The sequence below is a fragment of the Lingula anatina genome, chromosome 5 (genome assembly GCF_051362555.1).
Source record: "Lingula anatina isolate TDL-2025a chromosome 5, LinAna3.0, whole genome shotgun sequence".
Taxonomy (NCBI): Eukaryota; Metazoa; Brachiopoda; class Lingulata; order Lingulida; family Lingulidae; genus Lingula; species Lingula anatina.
Genome location: NC_141771.1, coordinates 11,307,126 through 11,320,203, shown reverse-complemented (window position 1 = coordinate 11,320,203; position 13,078 = coordinate 11,307,126). Strand labels below are relative to the sequence as shown.

The window sequence follows — 13,078 nt, the reverse complement described above, 5'->3', positions numbered from 1 at the left end:
AAATTTAAAATGATGACCTTTGTAAGAAAATGAATGATCATTTTTATTATTTTTCAAAAGTGTACAGAAACATAAACCCAGCATATGGTTTGCAGACTTGTAAAAATGATGCTGATAAAAATGGATGACCCCTAAGAAGATAAAAGCTGGGTCTTCATCTTTTAGTTTCCATGACACTTTATCTTGAGAAATTCTTACAGAAGACAGGAGACATGAAAACAGATAGTTTACCTTTTTGCCATAGAGACACTGATAAAAGATCACCCCTACAGACCAGACATCTACTTTTGAGGAAATTTTTGGTGGTTCACGACCAACAACAAAACACTCAGGAGGTAAGTACCTGTAACATATCAATAGAAAAATATCAATCTGGCAGCAAAACTCAGGAACAAGCTTTATCAATGTTTTATCATTGGCTGAAGGTGTCTGGATATAGATATGGGAATATTTTAATTGTCTTTGCTGTTGTATTGAAGACATAATTATTGTAACAGATTGGTGAAATTATCTAGTCATCATTTCAGTGTACAAAATTTTAGTGTGCAGGTACAGACTTAATTACAAGAGAATGCTGCTAGAGGTGAAAAGGTCCAAAGAGATGGGTAACTGACCAATATGTCCCAGCGCCCTGTGAAGTGAGATCCATGCCATGGTCTGGACTGTAGGTGTCGCCTTCCATCACCTTGCTCAAACCAAAATCTGTGATCTTGATTTCCCCGCTCACCATGCCTAGTCCTAGTAGAATGTTTCCTAAGGGAAGAGAGAGAAAACAGCACTAGAGATCGAAACAATCAACTACAGATGTTAAAATGAGCAATGAAATGCAAATAAGTTGTAATTAGAAACAAAAATCAACTCTTTCACAAGATCCTGGTTTAAGGTCACAGTGTACCCACCAGGTTTGAGGTCATAGTGCACCTACCAGGTTTGAGGTCACAGTGCATCTACCAGGTTTGAGGTCAGTGTACCTACCAGGTTTAAGGTCACAGTGTACCCACCCAATTCAACGTCACAGTGTACCTACAATTGTTAAGGTCACAGTGTACCTACCAGGTTTGAGGTCATAGTGCACCTACCAGGTTTGAGGTCACAGTGCATCTACCAGGTTTGAGGTCAGTGTACCTACCAGGTTTAAGGTCACAGTGTACCTACCAGGTTTAAGGTCACAGAGTACTTACCTGGTTTAAGATCATAGTGTATGACTGGCGGCGTGATCGTGTTCAGATATTTCAGGGCGCTGACTGTCTGCACTATTATAGAGCGGGCTTCCCTCTCAGGTATACTCTTACTCTGCTTGAGATAGAAATCCAAGTCATGGCCATCACAGTATTCTAGAACTGTACAAAATCTGAAAACAAAAAGAAACATGCCTATCTATATGAAAATAATCTAGTTCCTGAAGCTATTCAGAATCCCAAACTATATAATTTTCACGGCAAAGTGCCAGAAATGTCACCTAAAGCTCACAAGTTTTCAGTATCATAAGAATGTTTTATTGACTCTGAAATGTTGCATACAGACTGAATCAAGTTATTTTCCTCTCACAAAAAAAGTTTTTTTTTTCATCACACAGCTGCATATTTAATGATTTGAAGAATCCAAGTGAAGGGCAAACTGTCCAGATTACTTACGAATCAATATCAATTTCAAACACGTCGTAGAGTTTTACTATTCTCGGGTGATCCAGTGTCTTATGTATATTGTATTCCCGTACAGCATGTCTGCAAGACAAAAACCAGGAAGGTGACATATATTTAGGCTTAGCCAAGTGCAAAATTAAAACCCGAACTAAAAATACAAATTTCAATCTTTCACCGACTTATTCTATATCTCATACACTGACTGAAATTGAAATATTTTTTTGCAAATCCTAACAGTCAGTAAGCTAAAAGTACAATCACTTAAGGTTTTCTTGGGGTTTTTGTACAAACATTAAGGGACAGAAACAGAAAATATCATATTTCTAGTTCTCAAACACAAGGAGGAAATTTGAGTCTCCATTAGCTTCTTTCCGTTTGTGTTAAAGAATCCCCCATCAACACTTACTTTATATAGTTCACTTTTTTGTCATCTTTCCACTCCCTATTCAGCTGGTGAATCTTACAAGCCACATCCCTCTGCTCTTTCAGGTCAAATGCCTAAAACAAATATGAGTAATTATCAATACCAGGACATATCAGTAAAATATGCTAAGTGAGCTGAAAATAATGAAACGTTTGTTGCTTTCTAAGCAAAGCCATTTTTTTAGTAAATTACAGAGCAGATTCAACCTGTGCAACAAATGAACTTTCAAAATATGGCAAAGTAAATCTACTAGCCAAATGTCGTATGTAAACTCAAGATATAAACTACTCAATTTAATCAATTCATATTGACTTATATTTTTAACCTTAAGAATGATGCCCGACAAAGTTTACATCCATGAATAGAGTCTAGCTATGAAATGAATGTGTAAAGCTTTACGAATTACAACTAAAGAGAAAGCCAAATTACTTCCTGGTTGTTGGGAAGAGGATAAATTTAGGTAGTTTAGACTGCGTTCACATGAAAAATCTATTTTCTAAAAATAAATAAATAAATAAATAAAAATACCAAACAGACTGCATTGCCTACTGAAGCTGTATTTTAGTCCCATGTTTCTTTCCTGTAAGTTTGAGAACAGTAAGTGACATGATTTACCTTAAATGGTCATCATGGAAGCAGTGCCCAAAATAGGGGTTTCTTCAAATTTTGATGCAATATTACATAATGTTTAACAGCTTAATGACCATCAATTTTTAATTATAAAATATTAGTATCACAGATATTCAGAAAATGTGACTAGCAAAGGTCTTCAGGCCCATGGTCAAGTCACGCCTTGAAAATGCCAAAATGTAAACAAGACAGCACTGTTCTGAAATGGGTTTATTTCCATTTTTAACACTTTTTTAACATAAAACAAAATAAACATTTTACTGCCATTTTATATGACCAACTAAGAAAATTGATGAGATGGGAAAAGTATCAATAGAACAGTGTTAAATGTCCAATTTCCTCCATTCTGAGATTCTGAACATAGTAGATGATTGAATCTGACAAACTGCAATGATATGAGTTTATTTCCATTTTTGACACTTTGTTACACAATACATGATAACAAGTTTACCATGTTTTTTACATAATCAACTAACAATGTTGTAAAGATGCAGGAAATATCAAACAAACACTTTTAGGCATCTTATTAGTTAAATAATGAGACTGTTAACATGCCTAATAATTGAATCTGAGGAAATGTGAAAAACAGTATAACTTCTAAAATAATGGCCCGATTATGCTGATTTTCGAACTCAACCTGCGTTTTAGTAAGATTGACCACTCCTGTGAGTATAATTACAATTGACCAATCCGTTTTTTTTATATTGTGTTATCAGTGTTGTATTTATATTGAAAATAGTGAAAAAACAGCATAAATTCCCAAAAAATGGCCCAATCATGCTGATTTTCGAACTTGACCTGCGTATTATGAATATTCATCAGTTCTGTAAGTTTCAAGTCAAAAGGTAAAATGGTTTTCCACTTATCGTGTTATCGGTGCTGCATATATGCTGAAAAAAGTGAAAAAACAGCATAAATTCCCTAAAAGTGACCCGATCATGCTGATTTTCGAACTTGACCTGTGTATTATGAATATTCATCAGTTCTGTAAGTTTCAAGTCAAAAGGTAAAATGGTTTTCCACTTATCGTGTTATCGGTGCTGCATATATGTTGAAAAAAGTGAAAAAACAGCATAAATTCCCTAAAAGTGACCCGATCATGCTGATTTTCGAACTTGACCTGCGTATTATGAATATTCATCAGTTCTGCAAGTTTCAAGTCAAAAGGTAAAATGGTTTTCCACTTATCGTGTTATCGGTAAAAGTGCACGGCGACGACGACGGCGACGACGACAGACGCAGATGATGGCTATATGTACAGACACATCTGTGTCTGTACATAAAAATCTATTTGCTGTATCTTGTGATCACGGTCTGTGCCCTGAATACCCCGCGGGGTAATTACTGGCAGTGCCGAGAATTAATTACAGCTTTGGAAGTAACTGGCTCGCGCAAGATACCACAAATAGATTTTTAGAAAATAGATTTTTCATGTGAATGCAGCGTAAGTCTTCTTAGAGATACCATTTTTTTCACCATTAGATTACTAATATTCCAATTTTCATTTTTTCTTTTCTTTGTAGATTTTTTTTTTTTTTTGCTACATACGCAAAACATTTCACATATGCTGTTATTTTTTTTAGGTTTTATGTATTTATTAATATTGTGAATAAAAAAAATCTTTTGTAACTTTGTTTTCTTCAGGTAAGATTATATTTTCTTTCAAGACTAATCAAATGGAGGTTTAATTTCTATATTTGTTTGAAGGGTGATAGTTTTCCTAGTGTGCGAACAAATGCATGTTTGTACGCCTCTGTGTGTGTGTGTGTGTGTGTGTGTGTGTGTGTGTGTGTGTGTGTGTGTGTGTGTAGGGGGGACCTCACCTTGTGAACCTCACTAAACCCCCCTTTTCCTATAAGGGTGAGCAGGAGGTACCTATCGTTTAATACTGGGTGTTCTTTGAATCTGAAAATAAACAATGAAATGTATATCAACTTATTAACATTTTATAAAACTTCTAGACACAGCTGTTAAACTTAATGGCATACAATATAATACATTTTCAAACAGAATCCTGGTCCCGTTTGTGGTACTTTTCTTTGTCTTTTCCAATCCCTCAAAATGCTGTGTCCAGGCCTGCCTTCTAGCTAATTTTTTTAATACCATTCCATGTGAACAAAAATCACTGCAATCTCACATCATAAGGAGCTTGTGTGCATGCGATCTCGTTATATAATGAGATAAAGCTGAAACAATCACTGAATTTCTCCTCTGGTGCTGTAACTTTCTTATACCTGGAGTTATCTTCATTGTGAATGCGTTTGAGTTCTCTGATATGTAAATTGCGCTCCCGTTCTAATTTTTCCAGCTCGGATTGTAAGTCAGTGTCCTCTTTTTTAAGTGCTGCTTGCCGCAGCTTCAGAATCTCGTCCTGTTCGTAAAACCCGCCGAGAGATAATCTGGAATAGTAACATAAAAACAATAAAAATCTCACTGCATATTTGTTACATCCATTATTTTCAACAGTTTTTAAACTTTCTCAACAAATTTGGGGGAAAAAAGCATTGAGAATACTGGGATATTTTCAGTTAAAACAAACACATCAAGTTTTATCTACCAAAATATTTGAAAACAGAAAACCCCATACATCTGCTGAACAGTATCATAAGCTAATTTCCATAATAAATGCCATAGTTCATCTAATATCAAAGCCTATTTCAGCAAATACAACCAACTTTTCCCAGCTTAATGTTAAGATTTGACTGTAAAACTCACTGAGATTTTTCGGCAGGCTTTAAGAATCCATCTTGACTTTTGCTCGATCCTCTGCTAGTCCCTCCTGTCGAAGGTTTTCTTTTCATTAACAATTTCCGCTGTCGGTCTATTTCTTCTCGCTCTGCTCCTATCCTTTCCTGACGCCTGTAAACAAACAAACACTTTATTTTCTAACAAACACATGTAAATTAAGTCGTTTCTTATTGAACCCAGACTCTTATGTAAACTATTGTGGGGCAAGTATAAGTATATTGAGTAACCATTGTGCCTGAGACACATCGTAGACCACTTAAGCCCCTAGGGTACTGGACTTTTGATGCATTTTAGACAAAACCAGTTTGAGTTTATCTGGGTACATCTCCCACAAAAACTGACCAGCAGTTACTTTAGTTTGAAACCTTCAGATTAATCCCAAAATAAAGTGGACCAAAAGGCACAAGTTTTCCTGTAAAACCAGTCCCTAGTGCAGGATGTTACACTTTGGTCGAAAAGAGACACATTTTATACAAAACCAGTTTGGGTTTATTTGCTCACTTTATCACATCTGTAAATGCATATCCGTCCACCCAGTTTTCCACGAAGGACGTCCCTTGGCGCTGGGTCTGGAACTGGCCCAGCCGCAGCCTGTTCTCCATTGCATGTTGCCGCCTGTCCTTCTTCTCCATATCACTCTGAAATGTCAAGGTTGTATTAAAAAGAAGCAAAGGTCATATCAAAGTGAGGCCAAGGTCAGAGCAATGGAAAGATCATGGAAGTGACAAGATAAACTTCATGCCATTTTTGGTCACTTAAATATTTTTGGCATTAATGTTGATTTTTCCATTCAATGCTTTTAGGATGATAAGAAAGACTTAGAAGGAGATGATTAGAAGGATGATAACAAAGCTGACTTCCTTCTTTTCTTTCTCATGTATCCCAAAGGGCCAACATTAAATGTACAATGAATTTTATACATCAACAATTTTTTCTCTAATTCCTACTTATATCTGCTTTGCACTAAATCAAGGTAATGAGCGAGGACGACGTTACCTTTTCTATTAGCAGTTTCTTGGTCTTTTCTAGACATCTGTTTTGTGTCTCTTTGTATTTGTCTATTAATTTTTGCTGGGCTGTGAGCTGCCTTCTTAGTTCATCAATTTGCTGAAATAGATATTACACAATGAATAATAATTTTTAGAATAATTTTGTTGAAAAAAAAATGAAATATTGAATGTTGGGAAGCATATATATCTGGACTAAATAAAAAGCTCCCCTCATACACAAAAAGGGCGAAAATTCTGCAGCAATGTCCTTATAATTTCATCACCTAATTTACAAACACATCAGTGAACAAAACTATACCATTTGAGCAGACTCTAAAACATACAGGATAACTTTAACATACCCTTCACACATCTACGAAAAATGAAGGTATCACGTTTTATATTTTCTCAACAGTATGTGCATCTGTTTTCCAATTTATTCTTTGTTACAAGAATCTTTTCCATACCTTTGAATATTCCTGTATTTTTTGATCCCTCACATCATTTGGCGGGGGCTGAGCGTTCATGTTCCCTAGTTGGCTGTGACTGGTGTCCGGCTAAAACAAAGACAATGATCTTCATATCTATATGACCAAGGACAATTAAATAATATCCTTGTCAAATCGACTAATAGAAAATCTGACTGGACAGATGAATTAAAACATAATGATTTCCATTACTGCATGTTTGCAATAAACATTAGGGGTGAAAAGTTTTGGCTCCCAAAAAAGTTGGAATTCTGCCATAACTGGAAAAATCTAATGACTGTTTAGGCACTGACACCACAAAAAAAATCAGAGAAGAAAAGTGTGCATCTCTCAGTGTATTTCCACTTACAAATAAAATACTGATGTTTACCTGTACTGGCCTCATTGAAGAGTCGTTATTTTGGCTTCCCGCATTTGGAAACATCGACTGAAACTCCTGTGAGTTACTGTTGTTGCTCCCCTGCATTGGAGACTGGGCAAACATGACGGGGGACGCAGGGTACTGGAAATACGGGAAGAAATAATCACAGTCATTAAATACTAACTGTATCGTCAAAAGGGAAGTTTTCAACAATAAACCAATGTAAGAGTGCCCAATGTTTGACTATTTTTAATTCAATAATATTTCTTATACCATTTGTAATGTTATTGTATTTGATCATGTACAAAGAGAGGAATATATGACATAGTATCATTTACAGCTCTGACTGAGATTACCATCACCAGTAACTACATGACTCGGTCTTTTTTTTTTTTTTTAATGCAGATGACCCAAATTAGCCAAGACCCACCAGGGGTGTGAGTTCTTACCATTGGAATGGGGGAGTTCCGTGTTCCCCGACCTGGGCTTCCTCCCTAAAATAATAAATAAAAATAACGAGAAATAATAGATGAACAAATCACAGCTTTTACAAATTGTACTTGTCTTACCCCCTTTTTTTCTTCTTTTTTCACTCTACAAGTTCATTTTCAAAAGTGAGAATTTGATGATGTCTATTTAAATAATTAAATGAATAACAGTATAATATACAGTGTGTCCACATTAATTTCATGACAGCTTACGAGAACTTTTTCTTTTAATTTCCAATGGACAAAGTGAGACGCTCTGCTTATATCTCATGGTAATCAAAACATTTTTTTCTGAAAATGACCAGTAATCTCTTGCTGACCTCAAATTTTTAATACTTAATACTTATGTGCTACAGGGCCAAAATCTTGACACTAGATATTAATAATCCACAATTTTACTTACCCTAAAATATTCATTTATCTTCTTGGCACTATCTGCCTTGCCTTGCTTTCCTTGCACTGAAAGTGAAAGAAAAAATTAAAGATTTTTTTCGACAAATTCAGATCTGGTTATTAAACTGATGACAAGTAATTTTTAAAAAAATTTTTTTACATCTAATTATATATTATCATTTTTCTTACATTTTGTATCATTATTTTCTCAGCTTGAGTGTGTGCGTGTTTGTGTGTACATGCATGCGTGTTAAATATTCACTCTGAACATACCTCCATCTTCCGCACTGGCATTTTTCCTTTTTCTTTTCCTTTCTGTTGGTGTTTTGGCCTTCTCAGGAGTCTAAACATAGGAAAACAAAAGATTATTATTGCAAATTCCTTAATCCCTCTTTCTCCTACAATTGTGCACATTAAGGTAGGGTAACTTCTTTTTTCAGCTGTTGAAAAAACAAAAACAGGACAAAGGACTACAGCTGGTGGATAGATCTCTAAATAATAATTATAAATACAATGCTTTGGAGGAGATATCTATAGAAAAATGAACAAGTTTTCGTCGTTTTGTTTTTTAATGAGTCTAAGAATACATTTTTTTCTGTCATATAATCTGGACAACAGTTTGAAAAAAATAATTTTGTAACCAGCAGAGTACTCTCTGCTAATATAAAATCATTCAGCTCAATAGGCTCTTTAAACTTAAAAATGAAAAAGAAAATGCAGGATGTTATGGCCTACTTCAAAAATAAAGTCCTAATAGGTAACCAGCTTGTGCTCACAGCAATGCACACACAAATTCTTTTTTTAAAATAAAGTTAATCATAAAATAACATGCTAAACTGTGGAAGTTCTCTTGGTAAACAAACAAATTGACCCATTTATAGCATGAAAAAAGCAGTTCCAAACTCGACACAAACATTTCCAGTAGCATTTCCAGTGAAGTTGTGGCAGCCCAACTTAAAATGTAAAGGAGCGTTCAGACAAACCCACTGTACTAGCTGGATCGATCCTATTCTGCAGTCCCACGCCTAAGTCAATGTATCAACTGTAGTCAATGTAATCAGCTAAATTGTCTGATAAGCCTCTTAGACAGGCAAGAGGGTAATTAATTGTCGTGAGGGCTCAACTCTTGGAAACTATTTCACTCAAGCTGATTACACTGAATGCACTTTAGTGAGAATCCCCCGCAGAGTTGGATCGATCTAAGTAGTACGCCGATTTAGACTGTGTGATTATCACTTCTTAGAGCGCATTCAGAATTCAGCAGACTAACAGATTCAGAGATCAAATGTGGCCGACCCACTTGAATGCTTGTTGCATAATCCCCGTGGGGTATCTTTTAAGTGTTTAATCGGGAATTAAGTGGCAAGCTTTTTAGTGGGTCGCCATATTTGTTCCGTGGACCTGTAAGTCCGCTGTTTTATATGCGCTCTGATAATGTATAGCCAATCATATTGCCACTCCTAAATTTAAACTCAGTCAAACTGCTTTTAGTAAGACTAATTCTCTATGGTTAGAAATCTTGATTACAGTCAGCATAGATGGAGAGCACTAAGATAGGCTGTCACAACTCAACTGTGAATGCATCTTTTGAGCAGAATCAGCATGCAGGAATTAGAAACACACAGATACAACACTTCAAGCTCAGCTCATGCAAGTGTTATTTCAGATTCAGTTAAATGAACGACAATGATATTTCCTAATCCTTTCCAGCATGGATAAATATTTAAAAGGTAAGTCATGAGCTCAGGGAATAAAATAAATTTTAAAAACTTTTTTTTTTTTTTTTTTGGGAGGGGGGGGGGGGGGGGGGGAGAAAGTAAAACCAAAGGTGAATGGTTTTAGCTCAGCATACTGTTATCTGGGCAAGAGAAACGAGAAAACTTAATGGTATAAACACCCAACATAATTTCTCTTTAACCATTTTCCAATGTGGCACAAAAAGAGAAGGAGGGGAATGAGCTATGATAGAGATCACAATCAGAAACAACATAAAACACAATTAAGAATACACTGGAGTGTGCTGTTTACCTGTTGTCTAATTTCAGGAGGGGGCGGTGAAGCAAACGGGAGACTGCCCTGGTCCTGAGGAGAGAGAGAGATGATAACAACATATTTCAAATAATTACAAACCGGGAGAGAGATCATCAACTGATCGATTTAAATATTATGATGTGAAGTGTCCGAAAATCAATTTTTATTTTTCAGATGAGGGACTGTGTCAATCATGAAAATATTACGGAAAAATAAATTGCAACGAATTCCCATTATCCCATGGTGCACTACTTCCCACTTCACACCTAGAGGGGTGGGTGAAAAATAAATATACATTGCATATTTATTTTCCAAACTGCTTGCTTCATTCTAGAGCCAATAATGATCTGACATAGTATTGGTTCATTAGTCCATGATAAGCAGCAATTAACAAGTGCCCATTTCTTCATCATTATCTAGAGTAGCAGCCTAGTTGTTTTTGTACAAATATGGGAGGTTTGAGGTGGGGGTGGGGATGAAACTAAGCAAGAGCAGCAAATAGTGAAGCAAAGAAGATAGAAGTGCCCAAGCTTTTTTTTTCTAAAGTGGAAGCATCGATAAAATCCAAAACAATCACTAAAGCAAAGCATATCAAGATATGTTACCAAGCGTCTTTAATTCATCATATATCTTTAGGACTAATATCTACATCACAGTTCTACAATGTTACAATACAGCTCAGCTCACAAGCACATCTACTGTACATTTCCTCAAGGTAAAGCATGAACAACAGTTGAGGCAAGTTTAAATGCAATAATAAATCGATCGGCCAGCAATATCCTTCTTTTTTTTCAGTGCCAAAAAAAGCCGCTTTCATCCACCGGTAGTCTTACAAGGCTGCACAATACCAAAACATCTCACAATAGACATTTCATTAAAAAAAAACTTCCATCAAAGGGCTTCACTGTATTTAAAACTGCCTCAACATAAAGATGCTAGAACTTCAAGGTGTGGTGAGTGAGTTCTTACTTGTGCTAGCCCATTGCCTACGATGGAGGAGGAGGTTCTCATTTGGCCCTGCAGAGAAACGCACAGTGCTACATTGCAGTATTACATATATATATCAAGGTGATGTTCAAGTCAAGTTGGGCAGACTTATCTTAACAAAACCAATCTCAGCATGATCACTGATTTTCTTTTCTTTTCCTTTCTTTTTTTTATTCTAAATTTTATTTTCTCCATGATATGCTCGCCATAACAGCAAAACCTTGCACCATTATAGTAACCACACCTGAAGTGGTGGTGTGTGAGGTAATTGAAGGAATAGATTTACTGGTTATGGTGATGTAATTATAATGGCTTGACGAGTGTCCTGTTGAGATTGGTCATACTAAGATAGGTCAACTACTGCAAGCTTGACTGGAAACAAACACAAACACACGTTTATATATATGTATAAATGTTAACAGTATAAATATTCAGTGAATCACTGCCGCAAATAGTGTTATTTTCATGTTATTAAGCTAGACTTTTGACAGCATTCTGCGCTGATATATAACAAACGAGCATAGAAATAAGGTTAAACATCTCAATTCTTTAAAACTTTTGAAGTTAACATCACATGCCAATCCCCATCATGTAGCCCGCATTGTGCTGACAACTTTTGGAATACATAGAGACAACACAGCAGGGAAGACAGGTGCAATCAAGTGCCTACTTTATGAAGTGAAAACTACACCATTTTCTTCAAACCATTGTGAACAAAGCCCCGTTTGTTAATGTCAAAAGCTGGACGTTCCTCAACATTCTCCCCCACATTCTTTTGCACACACAAGCACGTACACACACACACACACACACACACACACACACACACACACACACTTTCACCAACTTCTTGATCACCTCTACTTTCTTGCTCACATCTATCTTCTTGCTCACTTATCTGTTTACTCACCTAGAAGACTAACAACCAGCTAACCTGTCTATTTATTTGTCTAGAAGACTAACAACCAGCTAACCTGTCTATTTATTTGCCTAGAAGACTAACAACCAGCTAACCTGTCTATTTATTTGTCTAAAGGACTAACAACCAGCTAACCTGTCTATTTATTTGCCTAGAAGACTAACAACCAGCTAACCTGTCTATTTATTTGCCTAGAAGACTAACAACCAGCTAACCTGTCTATTTATTTGCCTAGAAGACTAACAACCAGCTAACCTGTCTATTTATTTGCCTAGAAGACTAACAACCAGCTAACCTGTCTATTTATTTGTCTAGAAGACTAACAACCAGCTAAGCTATTTATTTGTCTAGAAGACTAACAACCAGCTAACCTGTCTATTTATTTGTCTAGAAGACTAACAACCAGCTAACCTGTCTGTTTAATTGTGTCAACGTCTGAGACGTCTCTGGCAACCAGCTTCTAGTAATCTGCGTGTTAAATATTGTCTAGAAGTCTGACAACCAGCTAATCTGTCTGTTTACTTATCTACAAGAACAACTATCCACTATCTCTTTATTTTGCTCTCAGTCTACAAATGGCCTGGCCCTACTTAACCACTTCCCTTCACTGCTCAAAGAAAGAAAACTTAACTCCCTCACTGTCTCCCTAGCCAGAATTGTGGAAGGTGGGTTATTCAACATGTCCCCATCATACACCTTCTGATAGGATCTAATGCAGATCACTTCCATCCAAAGCAGCCTGAAGACCACCAGACCAATACACAGCTCATGTAACATGTACCCAGGTACCTAATCTTTCATATTATCTACATTGAGATAGTCAAGGTTCAAATGGCCTGGGGGAAGGGGTCAGCTTGACCATTGATGGACTGGGTGCTGAGCAGCCTCTGTGTTGAATATATATATATATATATATATATATACGAAGGCTCTTTAACAAGTGGGCATGGGTTGGTTTCCCAGAACAACTTAAAGGG

The 13,078-nt window shown here is 36.2% G+C and overlaps 1 protein-coding gene across 3 annotated transcripts in view; it reads right to left on the bottom strand.

Annotated features, from left to right (window-relative positions):
* Window positions 1-13,078, bottom strand: part of LOC106165919 (serine/threonine-protein kinase tousled-like 2) — a 32,418-nt gene that overhangs the window by 3,170 nt on the left and 16,170 nt on the right. Inside the window, exons 4-20 of one of the 3 annotated variants that reach the window (XM_087014278.1) lie at window positions 11,165-11,212; window positions 10,193-10,246; window positions 8,438-8,507; window positions 8,175-8,230; window positions 7,733-7,777; window positions 7,293-7,424; window positions 6,902-6,991; window positions 6,442-6,552; window positions 5,947-6,083; window positions 5,413-5,556; window positions 4,932-5,096; window positions 4,521-4,602; window positions 2,050-2,141; window positions 1,635-1,724; window positions 1,182-1,351; window positions 615-753; window positions 232-343 (exon numbers count right to left, since the gene is read on the bottom strand). In XM_087014278.1, the coding sequence (XP_086870404.1) occupies window positions 232-343; window positions 615-753; window positions 1,182-1,351; window positions 1,635-1,724; window positions 2,050-2,141; window positions 4,521-4,602; window positions 4,932-5,096; window positions 5,413-5,556; window positions 5,947-6,083; window positions 6,442-6,552; window positions 6,902-6,991; window positions 7,293-7,424; window positions 7,733-7,777; window positions 8,175-8,230; window positions 8,438-8,507; window positions 10,193-10,246; window positions 11,165-11,212 (1,737 nt within the window). The remainder of the gene's footprint in view (window positions 1-231; window positions 344-614; window positions 754-1,181; window positions 1,352-1,634; window positions 1,725-2,049; window positions 2,142-4,520; window positions 4,603-4,931; window positions 5,097-5,412; window positions 5,557-5,946; window positions 6,084-6,441; window positions 6,553-6,901; window positions 6,992-7,292; window positions 7,425-7,732; window positions 7,778-8,174; window positions 8,231-8,437; window positions 8,508-10,192; window positions 10,247-11,164; window positions 11,213-13,078) is intronic. The other 2 variants (XM_087014279.1, XM_087014280.1) reach the window with 2 other exon arrangements.